General features: G+C 36.6%; 1 protein-coding gene and 1 non-coding gene across 10 annotated transcripts in view; one reads left to right on the plus strand and one right to left on the minus strand.

The window, feature by feature from the left end:
* Nucleotides 1–27,738, minus strand: part of FNIP1 (folliculin interacting protein 1) — a 131,422-nt gene that overhangs the window by 12,871 nt on the left and 90,813 nt on the right. For 5 of the 9 annotated variants that reach the window (XM_089909280.1, XM_089909284.1, XM_089909281.1 and 2 more), the window contains 6 exons: nt 14,439–14,585; nt 13,380–13,549; nt 13,093–13,173; nt 9,143–10,559; nt 8,145–8,313; nt 3,169–3,366 (listed from right to left, as the gene is read on the minus strand). In XM_089909280.1, coding sequence (XP_089765406.1) covers nt 3,169–3,366; nt 8,145–8,313; nt 9,143–10,559; nt 13,093–13,173; nt 13,380–13,549; nt 14,439–14,585 — 2,182 coding nt within the window. The remainder of the gene's footprint in view (nt 1–3,168; nt 3,367–8,144; nt 8,314–9,142; nt 10,560–13,092; nt 13,174–13,379; nt 13,550–14,438; nt 14,586–27,738) is intronic. The other 4 variants (XM_089909286.1, XM_022588721.3, XM_022588723.3 and 1 more) reach the window with 1 other exon arrangement.
* LOC115803332 (U6 spliceosomal RNA) lies at nt 20,682–20,788 on the plus strand. Its single transcript, XR_004024012.1, has one exon. It is a non-coding gene; the product is annotated as a U6 spliceosomal RNA (small nuclear RNA).

The raw sequence follows: 27,738 nt of genomic DNA on the forward strand, positions 1-27,738 counted from the left end.
GTTTTTTAAGGAACCTCCATACTTTTCTCCATAGTGGCTGCATCAATTTACATTCCCACCAACAGTACAAGAGGGTTCCCTTTTCTCCACACCCTCTCCAGCATTTATTGTTTGTAGATATTTTGATGACGGCCATTCTGACTGGTGTGAGGTGATACTTCATTGTAGTTTTGATTTGCATTTCTCTAATGATTACTGATGTTGAGCATTCTTTCATGTGTTTTGGCAATCTGTATATCTTCTTTGGAGAAATGTCTACTTAGGTCTTCTGCCCATTTTTGGATTGGGTTGTTTGTTTTTTGATATTGAGCTGCATGAGCTGCTTGTAAATTCTGGAGATTAATCCTTTGTCAGTTGTTTCATCTGCAAATATTTTCTCCCGTTCTGAGGGTTGTCTTTTTGTCTTGTTGATGGTTTCCTTTGCTGTGCAAAAGCTTTTAGGTTTCATTAGATCCCATTTGTTTATTTATTTTTTTATTTCCATTTCTCTAGGAGTTGGGTCAAAAAAGGATCTTGCTGTGATTTATGTCATAGAGTGTTCTGCTTATGTTTTTCTCTAAGAGTTTTATAGTGTCTGGCCTTACATTTTGAGTTTAATCCATCTGGAGTTTATTTTTGTGTATGGTGTTAGGGAGTGTTCTAATTTCATTCTTTTACATGTAGCTGTCCAGTTTTCCCAGCACCACTTATTGAAGAGGCTGTCTTTTCTCCATTGTATATTCTTGCCTCCTTTATCAAAGATAAGGTGACCATATGTGTGTGGCTTTATCTCTGGGCTTTCTATCCTGTTCCATTGATCTATATTTCTGTTTTTGTGCCAGTACCATACTGTCTTGATTACTGTAGCTTTGTAGCATAGTCTGAAGTCAGGGAGCCTGATTCCTCCAGCTCTGTTTTTCTTTCTCAAGATTGCTTTGGCTATTCTTGAGTTGTTTCTTTGCTGTTGTTGAACTGTAGGAGTTCTCTATGTATTCTGGATATCAATCTCTTTTCAGATATATGATTAGCAAATATTTTCTCCTGTCAATTGTCTTCACTCTGTTGATAGTGTCCTTTGATACACAGAAGTTTTTAAGTTTGATGAAGTCCCAATTTATCTATTTTTCCCTTTATTGCCTGTGCTTTTTTTTTTTTGGCGGTACGTGGGCCTCTTACTGCTGCGGCCTCTCCCGCTGCGGAGCACAAGCTCCAGATGCCCATATTGCCTGTGCTTTTGATGCCACTTCCAAGGAATCACTGCTAAATCCAATATCATGAAAATTATCCTCTATGTTTTCTTTTTTTTTTTTTTTTTTTGCAGTATGCGGGCCTCTCACTGTTCTGGCCTCTCTCGTTGCGGAGCACAGGCTCCGGACACACAGGCCCAGTGGCCATGGCTCACGGGCCCAGCCACTCCGCAGCATGGGCGATCTTTCCGGACCGGGGCACGAACCCATGTCCCCTGCATCGGCAGGCAGACTCTCAACCACTGCGCCACCAGGGAAGCCCCCCTATGTTTTCTTTAAAGAGTTTTATAGTTTTAGTACTTGAGCTTAGGTTTAAGTTTAGATTTAAGCTTGAGTTCATTTTTGTATATGGCATAATAAAGTAAGGGTTCAACTTCATTCTTTTGCATGTATATATCCAGTTTTCTCAGCATGATTTGTTGAAAAGACTCGTTTCCCCTTTGAACAATCTTGGCTTCCTTGTCAAAAACCAATTGACCATATTATGTGAGGGTTTATTTTGGGGATACTATATTCTATTCGTCTTTATGTCTGTCCTTATGCTAGTATCACACTGTTTTGATTACTGTCATTTTGTATTAAGTTTTAAAATTAGGAGATGTGAGTCCTCCAACTTCATCTCAGTACTATCATCTTAATAATACTAAGTCTTACAAACCATGAATATGAGATGTCTTTCATTTATTTATGTCTTTAACTTCTTTCAGAGATGTTTTATAGTTTTCAGTGTACAAGTCTTTTGCCTCCTTGGTTAAATTTATTCCTAAGTAATCTATTCTTTTAATGTTATTGTAAGTGCTTTCTTAATTTCCTCTTCAAGATTGTTCATTCCTAGCTTATGGGAATGCAACTATCTTTGCATGCTGATTTATCTTGCATCTTTGCTGAATTCATCTATTAGCTCTCTCAGCGTTTTTTTGGTGGAATCTTTAAGTTTTCTACATATAAGATCATATTTGCAAGCAGAGATAATTTCACTTCTTCCTTTCCAATTTGGATGCCTTTTGTTTCTTTTTCTTGCCTAACTGCTCTCGCTATGACTTTCCAATACTATGTTGAATAAAAGTGGTGGAGGTGAGCATCCATGTCTTGTCCCTGTTCTTAGGGATAAAACTTTTAGTCTTTTACCACTGAGTATAATGTCAGCTGTGGGTTTGTCATATATGGCCTTTGTCATGTTGATCTACAAAGGTTTTTAACTATGCTATATTATAGTTCTCCTAACAAGAAAAGGAAAGAATCCTGAAAGTTGGAAATGATGTCTTCAGTAAGAGGTTACCAGTGTTATAAAGAGCGATCATCCAAAGTCCTAACACAAAAATGAGGATACAGAATTCACTGGCATTCTGCACAGAGCTTAGGGATGTTGCATTGCCATACCTCACATGATACTAAGTAAGGCACTAAATTCTGGCTGCTGAAATCACAGACTATATAGACACGTACACATCCCTTTCTGTCTTAGTCAGCTTGGGCTGCAACAACAAAGTACCACAGACTCAATGGCTTAAATAACAGAAAATTATTTTCTCCCAGTTCTGGAGACTGGAAGTCTGAGATCAGATCAGGGTGCCAGCATGGCTGAGTGTTAGTGAGAACTCTCTTCCTGGCTAGTAGATGGCTGCCTTCTTCCTGCATCCTCACATGGTAGAGAGAGCACAATCTCTCTCTTCCTGTTCTTATAAGGCCACTAATCCCATCATGAAGGCCCCACTCTAATGATCTAATCTAACCCTAATTAACTCCCAAAGGCCATCACACTGGGGAGTTATGGCTTCAAAATATGGATTTTAGGGGAACACAAACATTCAGTCCATAACACCTTCTTTCAGGAAAACAATGATGAAACTAACAGTAGTATTCAATGTAGGCACATACATAACAATAGGGTTAAGTTAGCTATCACAGTGCTCACAGTAATTCAAGCCTTACAGATACTTACAAAATTTGGAGACAAGTTATGCTTATAAAGCTGAAGAGTGGAATGAAGCAGATTGGAAACAAGACTGGAAACCAACACTTCCTTTCCCAATTTATTATCTGTCATTCGTCTCTGGCTACTGGCCACTTGAACAGTCCATTTATCCATATCTGCTATAATACAGACAGCTTCTGCTATTGGTTCATCCAATACTGGATGCTGGGGAAAAAAAGAAGACATCATCTTATGATAAATAAAGTTTTCAAAGATAATGTTAATGGGATGGGCAAGGAAGAGATACTAGACAAAAACAAAATAAAAGAATATGAAATTCTGAGAGCTACTGCCAAAGAAACCTTGACAGTGAAGAGTGAAATAGTAAAGTAACTTAATAACAAATACCCTGAGATATTTTACAGAAGTCATCATAGGTAGAGATTCATTACCAGAACTTTGTATTCTTTAATTCAGAACTTGAATTTCACCAGTATTTTGATCATTCATTCATTCAACAAATTTACTGAGTGCCAACTATGTGCCAGGCAACTGAAAGAAAATGTTTTTACCTTGAGAGAGCTAAATATTTTAAAAATCAGTAGGAAATAAATTCATATGAAGAAGTCAATGATAAGGTTCTGTGCTAACTACCCCATCCAGTCAGGCATTAATTTCCTTGAGCACCTCAGAGGCTATCCCTTGATTATCCCTTCCTGGCTACATATGCCAGGTTTTTTCTGTTTTACAGATGTATATCCAGAGTATGGATATAACCGTTCAAAAGGAGACAAATCAACAGGTACTAACATGTCTCTCCAGGATCCATGGTTAAATGGAAAAAAAAAAAGTCACTACACACACACACACACACACACACACACACACATACACATTATACCCCAATTATGTTTTTAAAAATCAGGGGACTTCCCTAGTGGTCCAGTGGGTAAGACTGCACTCCCAATGCAGGGGATCTGGGTTTGATCCCTGGTCAGGGAACTAGATGTCACATGAATGCTGCAACTAAGAGTCCGAATGCCACAACTAAGACCCACCACAGCGAAAATAAATAAATATTTTTTTAAAAAAAATTCCCATCTAAATGCAAATGTATAGAAAAAAGAATGAAAATACTCAAATCAAACTATCATAAAGACCTTTGTGAGGAAGTATGGAATATTAAGAGTATGAAGAAGGATTTTTACTTTTTGCTTTGTATAGATTGTTTAAATTTCTATCAGAAGCATTCACCTAAAGGATACTTTTATAATTAGAAAATTTAACACATAGTGAAAAAAAATTTTTTAACTCACATATACGGATAAAAGGACCACAGGCATATGGCTGTGCCCTTGGTTTCCCACAGTTTACACACAAAGACCAAAAATGACAATTAAGTACACAGCACCACCATAAGAAAGAAATGCTCAATACTTTAATTTTTTTTGTATTTGGAAAGGTAAGGATTTCTTCACCACTGGACAAATGAATTAACAACAATAAGACTGAAATATAAACTACAATCTTGAACCCAATGGCCTTTTTCCTTTATAACTTTTACTATTACTAAAACTTCATAGCAAGACTGTAAGTTTATTCCTGGATAAACCCAAGTTTGGCACCCCCAAAGGATATCCCTTTGCCCAGTTAATAACCACTTTGAATAAAGCTTTTTGCTCAATGCTAAGGAAACAAAGAGAAGGGAGCTCACAGTCTTATGAGGGAGATAAAAAGAAATACATGTGGCTATGAAAATACTTGCGTAATAGACAAAATAGTAACCAAGTGCTGTGGTACCAGAGGAGGGCAAGAATGGGTTCTGTGTGACTGGTAGTTACACAGTGGAAGGGACATAGGGATATGACACTGAATAGGATGAATAGGATTCTTAGCGAAAAATGGGAGAGGAATATGGATAATTCTGTAAGAGGGAATATCATGAGAAGACTCGAAGATAGAAGTAGATGGATGTAACCAAATTTGTGAAAAATGATACGGAGAAGTGGGGAAGAAGAGAACGGCAAGTAAGAAGCGTGGAAAGATACATTGTGAAGACTTTCCATGGAACTCTAAACTTTATATTTGTTTTTATAAAATCGTACTTAAATATTTCTTATTCAACTCTTACCAAGGATATAACACTTTTCTATTCATCAACTTCATTACTGAAACATAATTTTGGAAATGGTATATATACCTAAAGATGTAAGGTATATCTTACTTTTTTAAGAAACAATAGTGAATATATATTTAACATAACTACCTCTGTGGTTATAAAAGAAAAATAAGACAGGAGATATGATCAAATAATTAAAGTGGAAAACAAACTGTTAAAGGAAGATACTACTTTCAGAAGCAGTGGGCATCTTTAGGAGATGAGAATTATGATGGGTGTTCATCTACTATCCTCACAAGGAAATGTCTAAACCGATAATGGGGAAACTGCTGTGAAATACACCTTTTATTTTAAAGGGTTAAAAAGCACTTTAGAAATTAACTTTATAGCTCCTCAATCAAAAAGTCACGTGGCTAAGATTTTAAAAGCTATTTTTTTGGTAAGAAAAAGGAAAATGAGCCCACATCAGTAGTTTCCCAAGAAAGAAGGGTCTAAATCCCAAGTTTGAGATTAGAAATAATCCAAATCAAACTCACTTTAGGAGCTGTTAAAGAAAAAAGGGGGCAGTGCCAGTCATTCATTCTGAAATTGCTTGTTTTCACACAATGGATTATTATAAGCAATGTCCTAATGGATAAAATTTCAATTGAACCAATTTCAGTCCTTTCACTTCATCATCAACTTCTGGAAAAAACAGCCTACACCCCATGGGAGCATATTCTCAACAAACATATTATAGTAGTCTCCTCCACAATACTAAGTTTGTATCCAGCCTCAAATACTTCCGAGTCACAAAAGAGGAAGTATATGAATGGGAATTCATATGAATCTAAAGTACATGAATGGGAATTCATATGAACCTAAATTCAGTGAATCTAAAGCTTAATATTTTTTAAACCTTTTTCTCTGAGTTCCATAACTTCTACAATACGAATGTATCCACAATCCTACCAGCCCTTTTTCTCTCCCAGACATTTCCAGAATCTCAATACATAAACTCCCAAATCCTTAAGTATCTCCTCTCTAGCAGATACTCCTAGATCTCCACCACATTACAAAACCTGATTTTTTCAGTTGCCTTCTAGGCATTCAAACATGGCCTTGCAGAATGCACTTTTAAACTCAAAATTTACCAAATCAACTTCAGTGTACCTTCCTCAAAGCTAGGCAGTTTTCTTCAGTTATCTTTTTTTTAAAAGAAGAGAGCGAACCCCAATGTTGTAAAGGGAACAGGTTTTAGGGACATTACAAACTGCTGTTCAAACTAGTATTGTCTTTTGGAAAAGAAACCACAAAACATGCAACAAGAACATGAAAATACTTCTAATCTTAAAAACTGGCCAGTAACTTCATTTCTGGGAATCTAGCCTAAAGAAATCATCTTAAATTCATAAAACACAGCAAGAGTATCAGTGTTATTTATAACAATAAAATGAAGAAAAGTTGTTTTAAAAGTTGAGCAACAGAGAATAGAGAACACAGAAATAAACCCATGTATATATGCTCAATTAACTTATGACAAAGGACCCAAGAATATACAATGGAGGAAGGACAGTTTCTTCAATAAATGGTGCTTAAAAAACTGAACAGGGACTTCCCTGGTGGCACAGTGGTTAAGAAGTCGCCTGCCAATGCAGGGGACACGAGTTTGAGTCCTGGTCTGGGAAGATCCCACATGCCGTGGAGTACCTAAGCCCTTGCACCACAACTACTGAGCCTGCATTCTAGAACCTGGGAGCCACAACTACTGAGCCGGCGTGCTGCAGCTACTGAAGCCTGCGTGCCTAGAGCCCATGCTCCACAACAAGAGAAGCCACCACAATGAGGAGCCCACACACCACAACGAAAAGTAGCCCCCGCTCGTCACAACTAGAGAAAGCCCACGCGCAGCAACGAAGGCCCAACACAGCCAAAAATAAATAAATTAATTAATAATAAAAAAAAAAAACTGAACAGCCACATTGCAAAAGAATGAAACTGGACCACTACCTTACACCATACACAAAAGTCAACTCATATGCTATATGAGTACTATATACCATGACCAAGTGGGTTTTTTCCCACCTAGGAATACAAAGATTGGATTAACATCTAAAAATCCATCAATGTAATCTATCATATTAACAGTTTAAAGAAGAAAAACCACGATCATTTCAATAGACACAGAAAAAGTATTTGACAAAACCCCACACTCATTCATGATTTAAGGGCGTGGGGGACAGAAAACTCAAAACACTAGGAATAGAAGGGAACTTTATCCACCTGATAAAGAGCATCTTATAAGAATCTAACAGCTAACATCATGCTTAATAATTAAAGGCTCAATGTTTTCCTCCTAAGAAAAGGAACAAGACAAGGATGTCCACTATCAGCACTTCAATGCAATACTGTACTGAAGGTTCTAGCCTGTACAATCAGGCAAGAAAAAGAAAAAGAGGCACCCAGACTGGAAAGGAAGATAACATGAGCCGGTATGTAGAAAATCTTAAAGAATCCACACAAAAAAACTATGAGAAGAGTTCATCAAAGTGGCAGGATACAACAGCAATATACAAAAATCAATTGCACTATATACCAGCAATGAAAATTAATTCCATTCACATTTAAGCATTTGCAATATTTTGAAATTATAAATAACCTAGTGATGAACATCTATGAATACATACAGTATTTTCTGATTTCCAATTTGATAGATTCCTGGAACTCTCTACTTGCTTTCACAATGACAGGTACAAACATGCAGGTTTTTGCATATAAAGTGATGGATTTAGAAAACAACAATTGTATTACACACTGAAGTGTTACCAAAAATAAGGCAATTTTGGGTTCTACTGGTTAACAGAGTTCGTCCTAAATAAATTTAAGAGCAGTGAAGGTCACTTACCTGCACAGCATGAGACAAATCTGACACTAAACACTGACGGAGCCTCTCATCATTCCCAATTCCTTGAAGAACAAAGTCAGGCACATAAGAAGAGCAGTAGCCACCCAGCAAGGACCTCCCAAAGTTGGCAATATTGGGCTGAACAGCACTCACTTCAATTAACTTTGACCTGCAAGAAAAGTTCCAAAAGAAGGCATACCTAATCAGTAATAAATATATTTTACCAACACACACACAAAAAATTGGACTCTACTAGTCCACACTTCCAGTACCATCATTCTTTATAAAATATACTAATAGTAAAATCATCCTTAAATAAAAACTGGCTAAAAACAAAAAACCGGCTTAAGGGCTCAATGAGACCACAAAATACTCCTTCCTATCCAAAAAGGGTCTGTAATGGACAACTCTGTAATGAGGTGAACATAAATCTTTCATAACAGACTTTAGGAATGCTGTCCCTTGTGTATGTAACACATTCTTAATACAATCAAATTATGGAAACCATCATCCAAAGCCAAGTATAAATAACTCACAAACCCAAAGCTTGGTATATAACATTTCTCATGTATGAATCTTTTCCTTGTATTCTTGACCAAGAGTATCCATTCTATGCTTTCCTCTTATTTCCAAACTTATTCCTAACAGCTATTTCCTACCTTCTCTCAGTGATTACCTCTCCCTAGTTGTCAGGCTCAGCACAGGTCCTTTCCGGGCAGCATAACTCACTGCTAAATGAAAACTCCTAGGCAGTAAGCAATCTCCCACACACCAACACAACTTTTCTCTAATGCCTTCACAAAGCTTTTCTGGGGCACCTGTGGGGCTTAGCCTTTAATCCTTCTTCTAAGTAGGAGCATGTGATAATAAAAGAGTATTTGTCCAGAACAATGGTCTCTTCTTTTATATTAGCTACTACCAACTTTCAGAGATGAGCTAAACAAAAGAATGGTACATATTTTTATAGGTTCTACAAAAGGTTAAAACTTCGTACTTACCCAGGAAAAGGTATCTCATCTTCTTCTGCCCAATCTTCTTGCTCTCCTCCATAATAACTGCTTACTTGTCTAGTCACATCATGACCTGTATCTTCACTTTCACTATCCCCAAGGGCACTATCTGAACTTTCATTTCTTGGAATGTCCCATTCAGCTCCCACAGCAACTTTCTTCTCTGAACTCTCTTTATCCCCATGGGGGACAAGAATGGAGAGTGTATCTCTTTGGTCTTGCTGAGGAAAGCAGGTTTTACATGAATCTTGGTGAACTGTTCCTACACATTTGCAAAATTCATTGTTCTGTTTGCTATTTTTTGTATAAAATCTTTTTGAAAACTCTAACATACAGCAGTGTTCTTTACTGTCTGTACTTGTTTTAACTGGAATATCATCAATAGTCCTGGTTTCAATTGAATCATCATTAAAATATTCATCAAATAAGCTCATGCTTTCGGGGTCTGAATGATTCCAGCAGGGAAGTTCACAGGGCTCACCAGATACCATGTTCAGTTTATCAGGCTCTCCAGATTTAGCTGTTTGTGCAGTTTCTTGATGCTGACCAACAGCCCCTCTTTCCTCCTTCGGTGATTTGGTGTGATGCCTGGTAATCTGATCCACTACTGCCTGACTCCGGAGTTCAGTATCTGAGTCGGGTGACATAGAATCCCCAATCAAGAAAGTAACCTTTGTCTGGGTTGCCTCACAAGAAAATGCAGCTGTTACAAGTTTATCCGGAGGTTTTTTTTCCACAACCATTCCTGTGGATCTGAACACTTTACCTGTGTGATTACCTGAATCTAGCAATTCCTCACTCTGCCATGATTCCTCTGCAGGCTCTAAGCTTGACTTTGACAATGCACATCTGTCCACTGGAGCAGATCCTGTGCAAACAACTGTTTCTAACTTGGTGTCAAGGCAAGTTCTTAATTTATCTCTGCACTGTTTAACATCAACAGCATTTTCTTCTTGGCAGTCAGAAGAAGGAGAAATCATTCGGCACTCGTTTGAATTTCCTAGCAGCTCCTTAGAGCTGTTTTGAAAACCTTCTCTCTCTTGTCGCAAAACATTCTCTATATTTTGCCCAAGGAGTGGATGACTGCAATATTTACAGTTACAATTAGGAGTCCTTGTTTCTTCTGACTCTTTAAAGAGCAAACTGTTTTTGTTTCTATGCATTGTAATAAGCACATACTCAGATTCTTCGATTTCACCTTTCTCTAAAGTGGTTGTAATTACTGTGCCTGGCATAACAATGGCTTCATCGTCTCCATTTTCTAAAAGATGGGTTTCTTGAAGTTCAGAGCATCTTATGAAGTAAGTAAGAAAATAAAGCAGCCTCTGGACCATGTCTTGTCGTTTACCAACTACCACAGTCCTTGCTAACCGTACAGGAGAGCCAATAGCGCCATACAAGTCTCCTGAAATGGAAAAATCAGTTAATGGACACATCCTCTACTCATACTAAGCAGGCTATTTTCAATTATCAGAAACCCACTATTATTTTATGAGGGGTAGTTCAGATTTTACTCTTGGTTCCTTAATAGGTTAGTGATTATTCAGGACTAGGATGAGATGAATGGTCTTAACCAAAGAGAAAGGTGAATGGATAGGCTTTCTACCTTCCTCCTTAAGCAGCTGCTAATAAGGTGCTGAAACCATAGCAAACAGTCAGTTGTGAAAGTCACCAAGAACATGCTCTGTGCCAGTCCCCTTGCAGAGCACTTTATATGGGTGGAGAAGTACTGACTGAAGTATTATGTGCAAAAGCACATCTGCTGGGGACCAAGGAGAGGAAAGGAGTAGTAGTGAAATGGAACAGAGCTGAAGTAGTCACATCACACACTTAACCTTCCTTGATTTAAATCATATTCCTGAACTTCGCCTGTTGCTGCCCTACCAAAGACCTCACCTTAGCTCCCGTGTTTTTAAAAGCCCATTTTCCTTTCCATTCCATTCCCTAGAGGGTTGGGTACTCAGGATAGACCCAAAAGGGCAACACATTTAGCCCTGTGATTCATTTTCACTTGTTATCCATATTACACATGTAGAGCCATTACATTTAAAAAAGGAGGAGAGGGGTTTAATTCAAGTTTTGCAAGTTGTCAGTATACCCATTTAAAGAATCTCTATTTTTACTTTATAAGAACCCCATACTTTTTAAAGGAACAAACATAAATAGGTCTCAAATAATATACTACAGACTGTACTATGATAAATTTTCTCCTTTGGCTAAGAAACTGGCTCTAGTACCATCATGCCACTGTTCAAAACTACTCCCAAGGTTTCCACTAACAACCAAATAAATTGAAACTGCTTTGGTATGGTAAATGAGTCTTTCATGACTGGTTCCACTTTACTTTTCCAGGTTTATCTTCTGATAGTTTCCCTATTTTACCTTTATTCACCCAAAGTCCCACTTAAACTGGACCCCTGAATGTGCTCAGCACTTTTAACACCTAGATCCCTTTACTCATGCTATGTACTTTCCCTTCCCTCTGTATCTCTGCCAGTCCAAAGTTTCCCACCCAAGCATCCTCCCTTGGACAAAAGTAAGCTTCCCTAATTGAACTCCCACTAAACTTTTCATTTCTTATAGTTCCTATTTGAATTATCATTATTGTCCACATATACTTTACCTACAGTATAAGACTGTCACTTCTTAAAGGCAAGGACTAGATATCATTCGTCTTTATACCCTCCAGGGTTCTTTGCACAGAGCCTTAGATATATTGTGCATTCAATAAATGACTGTAGAATTGAAAACAGATTTGAAATGTTCAAATTAAAAAAAAAACCTACTGAATTACTTGGTTTGAAAAAAGGTAAATTAATATTCATACAATGAAATACTACTTAGCATTAAAAAGGAATGAACTATTAATACATACAACATAGGTGAATCTCAAAATAATTATGTTGAATGAAAGAACTCAGACCAAACAAAAGCACTTAAGTGTATGATTCCATCTATATAAAGGTCTAGAAAATACAAACTAATCTACAGAGACAGAAAGCAGACCAGTGGCTACCTGAGTATAAGGAACAGTGAAAAGGCAGAGTAGGGAGGAATAGGAGGGAGGGATTACAAAGGGCATGAGGAAACTTTTGTAGTGATGAATATGTTCACCATCTTGATTTTGGTGATGGTTTCAGAGGCATATACATTTTGACATATATATCAAAATATATATGGAAAGGAAAAGGAGGGAGGAAAGGGAGGGAGGGAGAGAAGAAATAGAAAGAGTAGGAATGAGAGAGGGACATTGGTTGGTTATATGAATTAATAAGCCACATTACAATCTGCCTGGCAAGCTCACTCACCATAACAACCTAAGGGAAGTTTAAGTTTCTACCAGGTCACCAAAACATTCTCACCACACTCCTCCCCACATCACCAAATAGCAATAGACTAAGAGTTGGAGTAACAGCAACTACATTTACCAGCCACTGTCCTAAGCACTGTTCTCACAGTATCTCATTTACTTTTCACATTATGAAGTATTTACTATTTATTTTATTTTATTTTTCAGCCACACTGCACGGCTTGTGGGATCTCAGTTCCCCAACCAGGGACTGAACCCGGGCCAAGGCAGTGAAAGCACCCAATGCTAACCACTAAACCACCAGGGAACTCCCTGTACTATTTACTATTATCCCCACTTTATAAATAGGGAAACTGTGATTCAAACATGGTCTGCCTGACTCCACAGCCTATGCTTAAATTTAAGCACCATGCTACACTGACTTCCTAATAACTGTCAACTCATCAACTAACCCCTCTCTCCTGTCACCCATTTATTTAGTGGGGTACCAAGCACTAAGAGAAAGATTTTCAAAAATTACTCAACAAAGGTGGAACAATGGAAACCTCAATGACTGCTTCTCAGTTAAACAGATTTATTCTAGCGATCATAGGTGACTTTGTTGATTCATTCTTTCTAGGCAAAGTACCTAACACAAAACACCCTGAAGATCCTGAAGTTACTAATAAACCAGCCATCATCCTGCTCCTTTTGTTCCAGCTGCAGGTCACTATAAGGAATGATAGTAAACATAAGATGGGGATAACACAATTTAGCAGTTATGAAATAACAAGTAAGGAAGAAATACTTTAGAAAGGAAGGGGGAAAAGAGAGCACTTAATTTTTCTCTATTTATTTTTGCCATAAAGTAACTCCAGACAGTTACACAAAAGTCTAAGTATAATGCATAAATGTAAGCGTTTTCAGAATACATACCCAGTTGTGCCCAAAGTGGGTTATACGGATGAGTCTTTGCCAACATGTCCACACTCTGAGAGGAATGTTTTTCTAAAAATATTTTTATAGGTGGCTGTCCATTTGGCATGACTGTTGGAACCCAGGCAAGATGATTGGTCAGAACTGCAGTAATGAGTGCTGGCAAGAATCTGAAAACAAAATTCATCCTATCAGATTCTAATCTGCTTTCATAAAACCTCAAGCAAAATTCAGTGACAGAATAAAGCAGAGAGGGTACATGGCCAAACATCATAAAAAACGAGAGGATAGAAGGAAGGATAGGTATATCACCAGGATGAAAACAAAAGTTAATAAATTTTTTTGGTTGGGTAGGAGTTAAAAGAAAAATCCTTAAAATAAAGACAGCATTCACAAGGAGCTATTTCTACTCATAATTAAAAAACAAAAATGCCATTTTACTTGAGAAACTATGGATTCTTTTCAGTGTTTAAAATACACATATATTAATGAATCAACCAGTAAGTCTATACATATCCAAATTACTGAAAAGGAAAATGAAGGAACGTATTAAGAAAACTTTGTTTACCATCAAAGAGAATAAAAACACCCAAATTACTCATCTAGATTCTAAGAATTTGATGATTAAAAGAAAACAATATGATAAAGTACCACACTAAAAATGTATTATTGGAATCCTGGCACTTCCCTATATATTTTTAAACTTCTTTTCTATAGAATGAAACCGCATTCATGGATACAATTCACGAAAAATGGGAAGCCTCAGAGATTTCTGTAAGATGTCAGGAATTTTAATTTAACACACAATTAAAGACATTTTTACTGTTTCTCATTCATAAGGTTCTTTGGTCTTCTTCCATACCCTGTCTTGTAATTATCTTAGTTATCTTTTATAATTCTGTCTTGCTCATTAATAATATGAAATAATTCCAAAGATAATGATTAATTCTTTCACCTTTGTACTTGAACTTGATCACAATCTAGATATCTAGTTATAGTAAACAATAGCTAAGATATTTAAGGGAAGGAAGGGAGGGAGGGAGGAAGGGCGGGCCATACTGATTTTTGGAAGCATTTTCCATTAGAAAAGTAAACTCCTTCATGAAACGATGGCAAAGCTGGTTCTTTTCTGGAGTCCCCGACATCATTGTAAGCCAGACAGGCTCTCCAATTCGTGGCATTGTGTAAAGATTACAAATTGTTGTTCTAAAAAGAGGAAAATACATTATAAAATTCATAGTTCCCAGAATTACATACTCTTTATAATAATGTTGCTGGCTTGCGTCTTACATCTAGATTATTAAAGCTTTTGAGAAAGACAATGAATCAAGTCTTTCTTTCTTTGTCATCAGCATAGTACCAAGGGAAAGGTTTTATACATGACCTCAAAATGTGTTGGTTCTGGCACTGGCTCTGCCCTCAAAGGCTGTGTGCCTTTGGGTAAATTATTTCCCTACTTTAAGCATCAGTTTCCCTTACCTATAAAAGGAAAGGACTAGGTGATTTCTAGAACCTTTCCAGTTCTACGTTTCCAAGGTTATAAGCTATACCTAAATATATTGCAAATAATCAACATAGAAAACAAAAATATTAAGTGGGGTAATAGCTTATGGATAATATCCACTCACAACAATAGTTTATCAGCATCATTTTATTGCCTAGGCTGAGACTCCTTAGTAAAGTTCTGAAGAATGACGAGGACACTATATATGTATGCTATATGACTCAATTTTCTGAAGTTTTCCCTTGAATCAACACAAAAGAGGATTACTGCAGTTATCACAGTGCTTTTCTGGCTGTCTCCTGCATTTATTTAGATAATAGCTAGTCTTGTGACTTGCACTCTTTACTAACGGCTTTAAAGGATACCTTTAAGATGTCAATTCTTTTCCTTTTACATTAATATCTGTTCAGCAGAGTCCTATACACTCATCACACGAAGCAACTCCTGCAAAGTTGGGGCTTAAGAACCTAGTCAATCTCTTAGAAGCTACAGAATGGTGTCCTACTTTCTACTCTCTAGAATAGTGCTGTCTTACAGAACTTTTAGCAATGATAGGAATGTTCTATATCTGTGCTGTCCAACATGGTAGCCACTAGCCATATGTGATTACTGAATACCTGAAATGTGGCCAGTGTAACTGGGGAATTGGATTTAAAATTTTATTTAGTTGTAATTAAATTAATTTAAATAACCACATGTGGCTAATGGCTACTGTATTAGAGAGTACAGCTCTAGAAAGTTCTCTGAGATCTCCACAAAGCTCTGATACCTACCTCAGTATAATTTTCTAATACCCAGAATTCAAAAAAGGAAAAGAATTCTGTTGCTTGTACAAGTTTTATTAAATCTCAACCCAATATGAACATGATACATTACCATAGATAAAAGTGACAAATACAGGTCACATTAATTAATTTTTAGTAGGGCATAAAATGACTGCTGAGAACTTAAAAATAAATGAATGGAAAAAAATTACAGGTATCTTACAGAGATAAATATGACGAATATAAACTAGCGATATTGAAAATGCTTATTTTTTAAAGACTATTAAAGATGTCCAGATAGGATGGAAAACTGAGCACAAATGTGTATCCCCTTTCAGTTCTAATGCCCCAAATGAACACTACTTAATGATTTAAAAACAAATGAATCACTACAACAAATAGAACTGAAGAGGAACTTTAGTGAAAATTAAAATTACAGATTTAATACAATTCTAGAAGACAAAACACAGAGAAGAATGTTAACTGAAGTACTAGGGTAGAGGAAGATAATGGGTTATGGTGCTCATGGTGGCGGGGGGATGTACAAAGAGGAGCTAATTTACCCCACTGAAGCAAGAAGAGTCTAAGGACTCAAAAGTGCCTGCTAAAAAGGAGGGCAGCAGCTATATAGGACTATAAACTAAGCGACTAATTCAAGGGCCATAAGTGGTTGGTGACCCCCCTACCCTCCACCCCATTTTCCCACAGAATAACAAAGATAGGAGAGCAGATGTAGCAACTGACCATCCCAGAGAAATGACATGCCCAAACCCTCCCTGATATTTGAATCTTTCACAATACACAAACAGATATACAGTAAATCTTGTGATATTAAAATTCCATGGCAGAGGCAGCAATTATGGGGAAAAATGTTTAAATATGCTCCTTCAGGCTGTGAAAATGAAAAAAAGTTGAGCAACACTGCTCTAAAGTGAGGTTCTCCAATCTGCATTCCCAACTTGTATTTTGGTGCCTCATTCTCACTCTTAATGGGCAACCAAAATATTGATATATAGAGAAAGCCTCCAAGGAAAGAGGGGCACAAACAGAAAGACAGAAACACACACACACAAAATGACTCCAGAGGAAATAGAAAATAATAAAGTCAGAAAAAGAGAAGAAAAACATGAAAGAAAAGAGACATAGAAGATCAATCCAGGAGTGTCAGTTTCTAACAAAATATATTGAAGAGAAAATAGAGGAAAATAAATTATCAGAGAATACAGATAATTTACCAAAGTTGAAAGACAAGATAGTGCTAAAACTATACTGAAAGGCTATAAGGACAAAGCATCAGGTATGAATTTACGGCAGGAGATAAATATGCTCTACAACTGATAAATCAAGAAACAGCTACACTAGGTATACTATTTAATAATATGGAGGTAAACAACAAAAGGAATATTTAAGAGTTAAAAGAGAATGTTCTTCAGCAGTAAGAATGGGGATGGGAGAGGTAGGACAGGGCTCATTTATTTTTCATTATTAGAACTGTCAGTATATATATTTTTTTGCTTCTTAACCACGTGAATGTACTTTTGAATAAAATAAACTTTTTGATTAAATGAATGAACAAGCTGATCAATTCATTTTCCATGAGTTTCTTCAGCATAATATTGTCTACTACAAGTCTATGTGTCATGGGCCAGTTATATCACTAACATTAGCATAGTGGGTCACTGAGGACATTAGCTTTATAGTGTTTTGCTGTTTAAAAATATGTACCATGGGGCTTCCCTGGTGGCACAGTGGTTGAGAGTCCGCCTGCCGATGCAGGGGACACGGGTTCGTGCCCCGGTCCAGGAGGATCCCATATGCCGCGGAGCAGCTGGGCCCGTGGGCCGTGACCGCTGGGCCTGCACGTCCAGAGCCTGTGCTCTGCAGTGGGAGAGGCCACAGCAGTGAGGGACCCGCATACCGCAAAAAAAAAAAAAAAGTACCATGACCTTGGAGTGTATCAAGTGCAAAGGCGGCAAAAAAAATTAATTACGCAATAGTGCTTCTCACTATACACAACTCTGTGCTGTCATTAACAACGAAGAAATAATGATGCTTGCTCTCTTCCCCCTTTAACGGTTATTTCCTACCCATGAATGGTAAGAAGGGCAAGTATTTTCAGTCATCTGACCCTTTATTTTTCTTGGTCTGTCCCTACAGAATGGAACACTCCTTCAGTTGGCAGGAAACTGTTGACATGATTTAGCTTTCACTGATATGCATGAAGTCTAAGTAAAAATCCAAGTACTTCACCTCTGCCAGGCACCAATGCTAACTAAACATACTTTTTACTTCTCTAGGTTTCAGGATTTGCGTCTACATGTCCTTCCTCTTCTCAACTACCCGAAATTCATTAATCATCTGGTTTCAAATAATCACATAGTTTAAAAATTACCTAACTGCTAGATATAAATAAACACTTAATTTAAAAATCAAGTATGACAGCTTCTCATTATTTGCAGTAATGTTCTATAAAGTCAACACAAACACTGAATTAGTGGACTGTGAATCACTGTTCCTGAGAGAAATACAGAGTTACGTTCCTGTGAGTCTCTGGTCATAACATTTTTGTCAATCCATCAATACATAATCTTGTTTTATGTGAGTTTTTGTTTAAAGACACTTTAATATTCTGTTAATTTGTTAATAATGAATTCACATCCAACAGCACTATGACTCATGCCTTAACAAAGCTCACCTAACATGTATTTTTCTCTGTAAGGCACATCACAACCTTCTTGCACTTAGAAACATTAGACAGAATTTCAACACTATGCTTGTGCACAATCTTTTTTTAATTGAAGTATACTTGATTTACAATGTTGTGTTAGTTTCTAGTATACAGCAAAGTGGTTCCATTTTATATATATATATATATATATATATATTCTTTTCCATTCTGGCACACAATATTGAATACAGTTTCCTGGGATATAACAGTAGGACCTTGTTGTTTACCTATTTTTTATATAGCAGTGTGTATCTACTAATCCCAAACTCCGAATTTTATCCCTCCCCTCCCCCTTTCCCCTTTGGTAACCATAAGTTTGTTTTCTATGTCTGTGTGTTTCTGTTTTGTAAATAAATTCATTTGTGTCATATTTCAGACTCCACATATAACTGATTATCACATGGTATTTGTCTTTCTCTTTCTGACTTACTTCACTCAGTATGATAATCTATATTGCATCCATGTTGCTGCAAATGACATTATTTCATTCTTTTTTATGGCTGAGTAGTATTCCATTGTATATATATGTACCACATCTTCTTTATCCATTCATCTGTCAATGGACATTTAGGTGTTTCCATGTCTTGGCTATTGTGAATAGTGCAGCTATGAACATTGGGGTACATGTATCTTTTCAAAATTAGAGTTTTCTCTGGATGTGTGCCCAGGATTGGGATTCCTGGATCATATGGCAATTCTATTTTGACTTTTTCAAAGAAACTTCATACTGTTTTCCATAGTGGGTGCACCAACTTACATTCCACCAACAGTGTAGGAGGGTTCCCTTTTCTCCACATCCTCTCTAGCATTTGTTATTTGTAGACTTTTTAATGATGGCCATTCTGACCAGTGTGAGGTAGTACTACCTCCATGCCCTTTCGATTTGCATTTCTCTAATAATTAGGGATGTTAAGCATCTTTTCATGTGCCCTTGTCCATCTGTATGTCTTCACTGGAAAAATGTCTTCAAGGGCCAATTTTCATTGCAAAACCACTAACAAGGGGCTTCCCTGGTGGTGCAGTGGTTGAGAGTCCGCCTGCCGATGCAGGGGACACGGGTTCGTGCCCTGGTCCGGGAAGATCCCATATGCCACAGAGCAGCCGGGCCCGTGAGCCATGGCCGCTGAGCCTGCACATCCGGAGCCTGTGCTCCGTAACGGGAGAGGCCACAACAGTGAGAGGCCCGTGTACCGCAAAAAAAAAAAAAAAAAAAAAAACCCACTAACAAAAAGCAAAAAACACTTTAAAAAAAGTGGCACTACATAGATCATGACAAGGACACTTGTGTACAGAATGAGAGCTGAAACAAAAAGGCAGAGCACTGTCTTGTTTGACCTCATCTACAAATGTGTGTCAGGGCACTCAATTTTCACTTCTCTGCATATGTCCACAAACGATCATAAAATCACTGTAAGTATATTTTAGGTTTATAAATAAATTTTAGCAAGCAGGTGAATTCACATATACAGAATCTGTAAACAGTGAGGACCAACTGTACATATTAAAGTACTTCTACAAATAGACTTCTTAAATAAAAACTATAAAAGTTTATAAAGTACTTTTAAAATATTGCAAGGACGCCTAACTAATTTATATAGTCTCTCAGATTTGCACAGTGACTGAAGTAAAATAAACTAATACAAAAAAGGAAGGTATACAATCAGAATATACTTTTACAATGTTGTTTTCTTCTCTTTTTTTTGGCTGTGCGGTGCAGCATGTGGGATCTTTTTACCCTGACCAGGGATCCAACCTGGGCCCTTGTCAGTGAGAGCACAGACTCCTAACCACTGGACCACCAGGGAATTCCCTACAATGATTTTATAACTCATACATGTTGTGAATTCCAGGCAATATTAAAATTTTAAGGCTAGGCCATTCATACTACCTTATATCATAGCAATTACCTCATAGGTATTTAACTCAAAAAATTCATAAATACAAATGCTGGGTATACCTAACAGCAAGATCAGTATTCTACCAGGAATGAGTCTCATGACAATGTTTACTATCCTGGTAACCTCAGCTGGATCTATGATAACAGTGTTTCCTCAGAGCTCAAATACAGACTCTTGGCCTTTTGCCACAAAGCTTGTGACCGCAGAAAAGAAACTAATCCAATAATGTACGACACAGCTCAAAGTGCAAGGGCAAAGACTTAGTGCCTTGTAATACTGTGAAATGTGAAACTCAAAATAATGGTGCAGGACTCTTTTAGGCAAATAAACAAAAAGAATTGTTCAAAACATATATTTATAATAATTCCAGTCCAAAGTCAACTGAACAACTTGAATTAAACCATGTTCATGCTCACTTCGGCAGCACATATAATAAAATTAGAATGATACAGAGAAGATTAGCATGGCCCCTGCTCAAGCATGACACGTGAATTTGTGAAGCATTCCATATTTTTTTTAAAAACCACATTCGTACTATCCAAAGCAATCTACAGATTTAATGCAATCCCTAACAAAATTCCAATGGCATTTTTCACAAAAATAGAACAAACAATCCTAAAACTTGTATGGAACCACATAAAACTCTGAATGGTCACAGCAATCTTGAGAAAGAAGAGGTATCATGCCTCCTGATTTCAAACTATATTACAAAGCTATAATAATCAAAACAGTATGGTATTGGAATAAAGACAGACATATAAATCAATGGAACAGAATAGAGAGCAGAGAAATAAATGCAGGCATACATATGGTCAATTAATTTATGACAGAGGAGCCAAGAACATACAATATAGATAGGATAGCCTCTTCAATAAATGGTTCTAGGAAAACTGGACAACCACATGTAAAAAATGACTGGACCCCTTATCTTACACCACAAACAAAAATCAACTCAAAATGGATTAAAGACTTGAACGCAAGACCTGAAACCATAAAGCTCCTAGAACAAAACAAAGGGGTGAGCTCCTTGACATCCATCCTGGCAATAATTGAAGATAACAAACCTTAACACGTATGCACTTAAGAAGAGAGCAATGACATAACGTAAGGTGTTGGGGAGGAGAGGGACTTGAATGAAGGCAGTCAAAAGGTACTACAGGGCTTCCCTGGTGGCGCAGTGGTTGAGAGTCCACCTGCCGATGCAGGGGACACGGGTTCGTGCCCCGGTCCGGGAAGATCCCACATGCCGCGGAGCGGCTGGGCCCGTGAGCCATGGCCGCTAAGCCTGTGCGTCCGGAGCCTGTGCTCCGCAACGGGAGAGGCCACAATAGTGAGAGGCCCGCATACAGCAAAAAAAAAAAAAAAAAAAAGGTACTACAAACTTCCAGTTACAAGATAAATAAATACTGAAGATGTAACATGCAAGACAAATATAATTAACACTGCTGTATGTTATATATTAAAGCGGTTAAGAGAGTAAATCCTAAGTTCTCATCGCAAGAAAAATATATTTTTAATTTCTTTAATTTTGTTATCTACAGAAGATGTTGTTCACTAAACTTACTGTTTACTTTCTCATTTCATGATGTATATAAGTCAAATAATTATGCTGTAAACTTATACAGTGTGCTTTATGCCAATTATATCTCAATAAAACTGGGAGAAAAAAATACTGACAGGCAAATACACTATTATAGTTAGAAAATTCAGCTTTCTCTAGCAGAAAATGACATATCCAGCAGGAAGAAAATCACTAACATATAGGTGAGTTTTTTTCAGCTTTACTGAGATATAATTGACATCGATATGGTATTACTTTAAGATGTACAACACAATGACTTGATATATGTATACTTTGTGAAATGATTACCACAGTAAGTGGTACCACAGCACTTCACGGAGTTAACAAAAAAAATTTTTTCTTATGATGAAAACTTTTAAGATCTACAATTTTAACAACTTTCAAATATACAATACAGGACCAGATGGTTTCACAGGCGAATTCTATCAAACATTTAGAGAAGAGGTAACACCTATCCTTATGAAACTACTCCAAAAAATCTCAGAGGAAGGAACACTCCCAAACTCACTCCATTAGGCCACCATCACCCTGATGCCATAAACCAGAAAAAGGTAACACCAAAAAAGAAGATTACAGGCCAATATCACTAATTAACATAGATGGAAAAATCCTCAACAAAATACTAGCAAACCAGATACAACAACACATTAAAAGGATCATACACTATGATCAAGTGGGATTTATCCCAAGTATGCAAGAGTTTTTCAATCTCCACAAATCAATCAGTGTGATATACCACATCAACAAATTGAAGAATAAAAACGATATAATCATCTCAATAGATTCAGAAAAAGCTTTTGACAAAACTCAACACCCATTTATGATAAAAACTCTCCAGAAAGTGGGCACAGATGGAGCATACCTCAACATAATAAAGGCCATATATGACAAACCTACAGCTAACATCATACTCAACGGTGAAAAGCTGAAAGCATTTCCTCTAAGATCAGGAACAAGACAAGGATGCTAACTGTTGCCACTTTTATTCAACATAGTTTTGGAAGTCCTAGCCATGGCAATCAGAGAAGAAAAAGAAATAAAAGGAATCCAAACTAGAAAAGAAGAAGTAAAACTGTCACTGTCTGCAGATGGCGTGATATTACACATAGAAAATCCTAAAGGTGCTACCAGAAAACTACCAGAGCTCATCAATGAATTTAGCAAAGCTGCAGGATACAAAATTAATGCACAGAAATCTTTTGCATTCCTATATACTAACAACGAAAGATCAGAAAGAGAAATTAAGGAAACAATCCCATTTACCATTGCATCAAAAAGAATAAAATACCTAGGAATAAACCTACCAGAGAAGACAAAAGACCTGTACTGTGAAAACTATGACACTGACGAAAGAAATCGAAGATGACACAAACAGATGGAAAGGTATACCATGTTCTTGGATTGGAAGAATCAATATTTTCAAAATGACTATACTATCCAAGGCAATCTACAGATTCAATGTAATCCCTATCAAATTACCAGTGACATTTTTCACATGACTAGAACAAAAGATCTTAAAATCTGTATGAAGACATGAAAGATGCTGAATAGGCCAAAGAAAATTTGAGAAAGAAAAACAGAGCTGCAGGAATCAGGCTCCCTGACTTCAGACAATAATACAAAGCTACAGTAATCAAAACAGTATGGTGCTGGCACAAAAACAGAAATATAGATCAATGGAACAGAATAGAAAGCCCAGAAATAAACCCATGCACCTATGGTCAATTAATCTATGACAAAGGAGGCAAAACTGTACAATGGAGAAAAGACAGTCTCTTCAATAAATGGTGCCAGGAAAACTGGACAGCTATGTGTAAAAGGATGAAATTAGAACATTATTTAACACTATACACAAAAATAAACTCAAAATGGATGTAAGACCAGACACTATAAAACTCTTAGAGGAAAATATAGGCAGAACACTCTTTGACATAAATCACAGCAATGATTTTTACAATCTGTCCCTACTAAGAGAAATAAAAACAAAAATAAACAAATGGGACCTAATCAAACTCAAAAACTTTTGCACAGCAAAGGAAGCCATAAACAAAACACAAAGACAACCCACAGAATGGGAGAAAATATTTGCAAATGATGTGACTGACAAGGGATTAATCTCCAAAATTTACAAACAGATCATGCAGCTCAATATCACAAAAAACAAACCCAATAAAAAAATGGGCAGAAGGCTTGAACAGACATTTCTCCAAAGAAGACATACAGATGGCCAAGAGGCACATGAAAAGCTGCTCAACATCGCTAATTATTAGAGAAATGCAAATCAAAACTACAATGAGGTATAACCTCACACCAGTCAGAATGGCCATCATCAAAAAGCCTACAAACAATAAATGCTGGAGAGGGTGTGGAGAAAAGGGAACCCTCCTACACTGTTGGTGCAAATGTAAATTGGTGCAGCTATGGAGGTTCCTTAAGAAACTAAAAACAGAGCTATCATATGATCCAACAACCCCACTCCTGGACATATATCTGGAAAAAAACATGGTTTGAAAGGTTACATTGATCCCAATGTCCATCACAGCACTATTTACAATAGTTAAGGCATGGAAACAACTTAAATGTCCATCGACAGAGGAATGGATAAAGATGAGGTATATATACACAGTGGAATATTACTCAGTCATAAAAAAGAATGAAATAATGCCATTTGCATCAACATGGATGGACCTGGAGATTATCATACTAAGTGAACTAAGTCAGACAGAGAAAGACAAGTAGCATATGATATTGCTTATATACGGAATCTAAAAATATGTATATATACATGAGATACAAAACTTATTTACAAAACAGAAACAGACTCACAGACTTAAGAGAATGAACTGGTTAGCACGGGGTAAGGGTGTGGGGGAAGGACAGAGTGAAAGTTTGGGATTGACATGTACACAGTGCTATATTTAAAACAGATAACCAACAAGGACCTATTCTATAGCAAAGGGAACTCTGCTCAATACTCTGTAATAGCCTAAATGGAAGAAGAACCTGAAAAAGAACAGATACATGTATATGTATAACTGAATCACTTTGCTGTTCACCTGAAACTAACACAACATTGTTTTACTCCAATATAAATAAAAAAGAAAAAGAAGATACATGGGAAAGCCCCAAATACTTGGAGATTTTAACAATACATTTCTGCATAACATAAGGGTCAAAGAAGAAATCTCAAGAGAAATTTTAAAGTAATTTGAATTAAATTTTCATTCAACTTAACAAAATTTGTGGGATCCAGCAAAAGTAGTGCTTAGAGGGAAATTCATAGCACTGAATGCACAGATTAGGGAAAAAGAAAGATCTGAAAGCAATAATCTAAGCTTTAACTTTAGGAAACTAGAGAAAGATAAGTAACATAAAACTAAAGCAAGTAGGAGAAAAGAAATAAAAAGATTAAAAAATCATTGAAATTAAAGACAAAAATCAATGGATAAACAAAACAAAATCTGGTTCTTTGAAAAGATCAAAGATTCTTTGAAAATTGATAAATTTCTATCCAAGATAGCCAAGCAAAAAAGAGAAATGACAAAAATTACTAATATTAGAAATAAAAGAGGGATCCATCACTACTGATCTATGGACATTAAAAGGATAATTAAGAAGTAATATGAACAACTCTATGCTTGCAAATTTGATGACTTAGATGAACCAGACCAATTCCCTGAAAGACACAAACTACTAAAACTCACACAAGAAGAAATAGATAACCTGAATAGTCCTATATCTATTTTAAAAATTGAATCAATAGTCAATAACTCTCAGCAAACCAGGAATAAAGAGGGAACTTCTTTAACTTGATAAAGTGTATCTATAAGAAACATAACTTCATACTTAATGGTGAGAAACTTGAAGCTTTCTCACTCAGATCTGGTAAAAGGCAAGGATGAACCTTCTCACCATTGCTTTCCTACATCGTACTAGAAGCCCTTGCTAATGCAACAAGGCAGGAAAAAGAAATAAAAGATATACAGATTAGGAAGGAAGACATAAATGCCATGATTGCTTATGACTGCTTTATTCAGAAAATCTGAAAGAAGTGACCAAAAAACTCCTGGAATAAAGAGGCAGTTATAGAAGGTTGCAGGATATAAGGTTAATATACAAAAGTCAATTGCATTCTTATATACCATCAATGAACAGTTCAAATTTGAAATTATAAACACAGTATCATTAATATTAACCAAAAAAAAGAGAAAAATCTGAAATATTTAGGTATAAATCTTTTAAAAATGTACAAGATCTATAGGAGGAAAATTACAAAACTCTGATTAAAGAAATCAAAGAAGATACAAATAAACAGCAAGCTATTCCATGTTCATGGACAGGAAGTCTTGCTATTGCTAACATGTCAATTTTTCCCAGTTTAATCTACAGATTCAATGCAATCTCAATCAAAATCCCATAAGTTATTTTGTGGATATCAACAAACTGATTTTAAAGTTTGGAGAGGCAAATGATCCAGAATAGTCAACACAACACTGAAGGAAAAGAACAAACTTGGAGGACTCATATTATCTGACTTGAAGAATTATTATAAAGATGGGGGCTTCCCTGGTGGTGCAGTGGTTAAGAATCCGCCTGCCAATGCAGGGGACACAGGTTTGAGTCCTGGTCCAGGAAGATCCCACATGCCGTGGAACAACTAAGCCCATGTGCCACAACTACCGAGCCTGCACGCTAGAGCCCACAAGCCACAACTGCTGAGCCCATGTGCCACAACTACTGAAGTCCACGCACCTAGAGCCTGTGCTCCGCAACAAGAGAAGCCACTGCAATGAGAAGCCCGTGCACTGCAACACAGAGTAGCCCCCGCTCTACACAACTAGAGAAAGCCCACGCACAGCAATGAACACCCAGCGTAGACAAAAATAAATAAATTTATATTAAAAAAGAATTATTATAAAGATACAGTAATCAAGACAGTGTGGTACTGCTGAAAGAATAGACAAATAGATCAATGAAACAAAACAGAGAGCTCAAAAATAGAGCCCCAGAAATATACTCAATTGATATTTGATAAAGGAGCAAAAGCAATACATGGAGCAAAGATAGTCTTTTCAACAAATGATGCTGGAACAAGTGGACATTCATATGCAAAAATATGCACCTAGACAAAGACTTTACAGCTTTCACCAAAAAAAAAAAAATCAAAATGGATAATAGACCTAAATGTAAATGCAAAATCATAAAACTTCTAGAGCATAACATGTGAAAAACCTTAATGATCTTGTGTTTGGTAATGAATTTTTAGATAAAACACCAAAGGCACTATTCAGGGAAAAAAAGAAATTGTTAAGTTGGACTTCATTAAAATTTAAAACTCTGCTCTGTGAAAATATTACAAGAATGAAAAGACAAGCCACAGACTAGGAGAAAGTATTTGCAAAACATGTATCTGATAAAGGATTGATATCCAAAATACACAAAAAAACCTAAAAACTGAACAATAATAAAAGCAACAAACCAAGTTAAAAATGGACGAAAGATTGAACAGATATCTCACCTACAAAGATATATACATTGCAAGTAAGTATTTGAAAAGATGCTCAACCTCATATGTCATTAGGAAACTGCAAATTAAAACAATGAAATACTGTTACACATCTATTAGTACAGTTAAAAAAAAAACAAAACAAAACCTGACATATCAAATGCTGACAAGGATATGGAACAACAGCAACTCTAATGAACTGCTAGTGGGAATGCAAAATGATACAGTCACTTTAGAAGACAGTTGGCAGTTTCTTACAAATCCAAACACAGTCTTCTGTGAACATCTAGCAATTATGCTCCTAGGTACTGACTCAGTTGAACTGAAAACTTAAGTCTATACAAAACCCCGCACATGAATGTTTAGAGAAACATTAT

This window comes from Delphinapterus leucas, chromosome 3 (assembly GCF_059928025.1).
Source record: "Delphinapterus leucas isolate spDelLeu-1000000601 "Yukka" chromosome 3, BTC_Dleu_Yukka2, whole genome shotgun sequence".
In the NCBI taxonomy this organism is placed as follows: domain Eukaryota; kingdom Metazoa; phylum Chordata; class Mammalia; order Artiodactyla; family Monodontidae; genus Delphinapterus; species Delphinapterus leucas.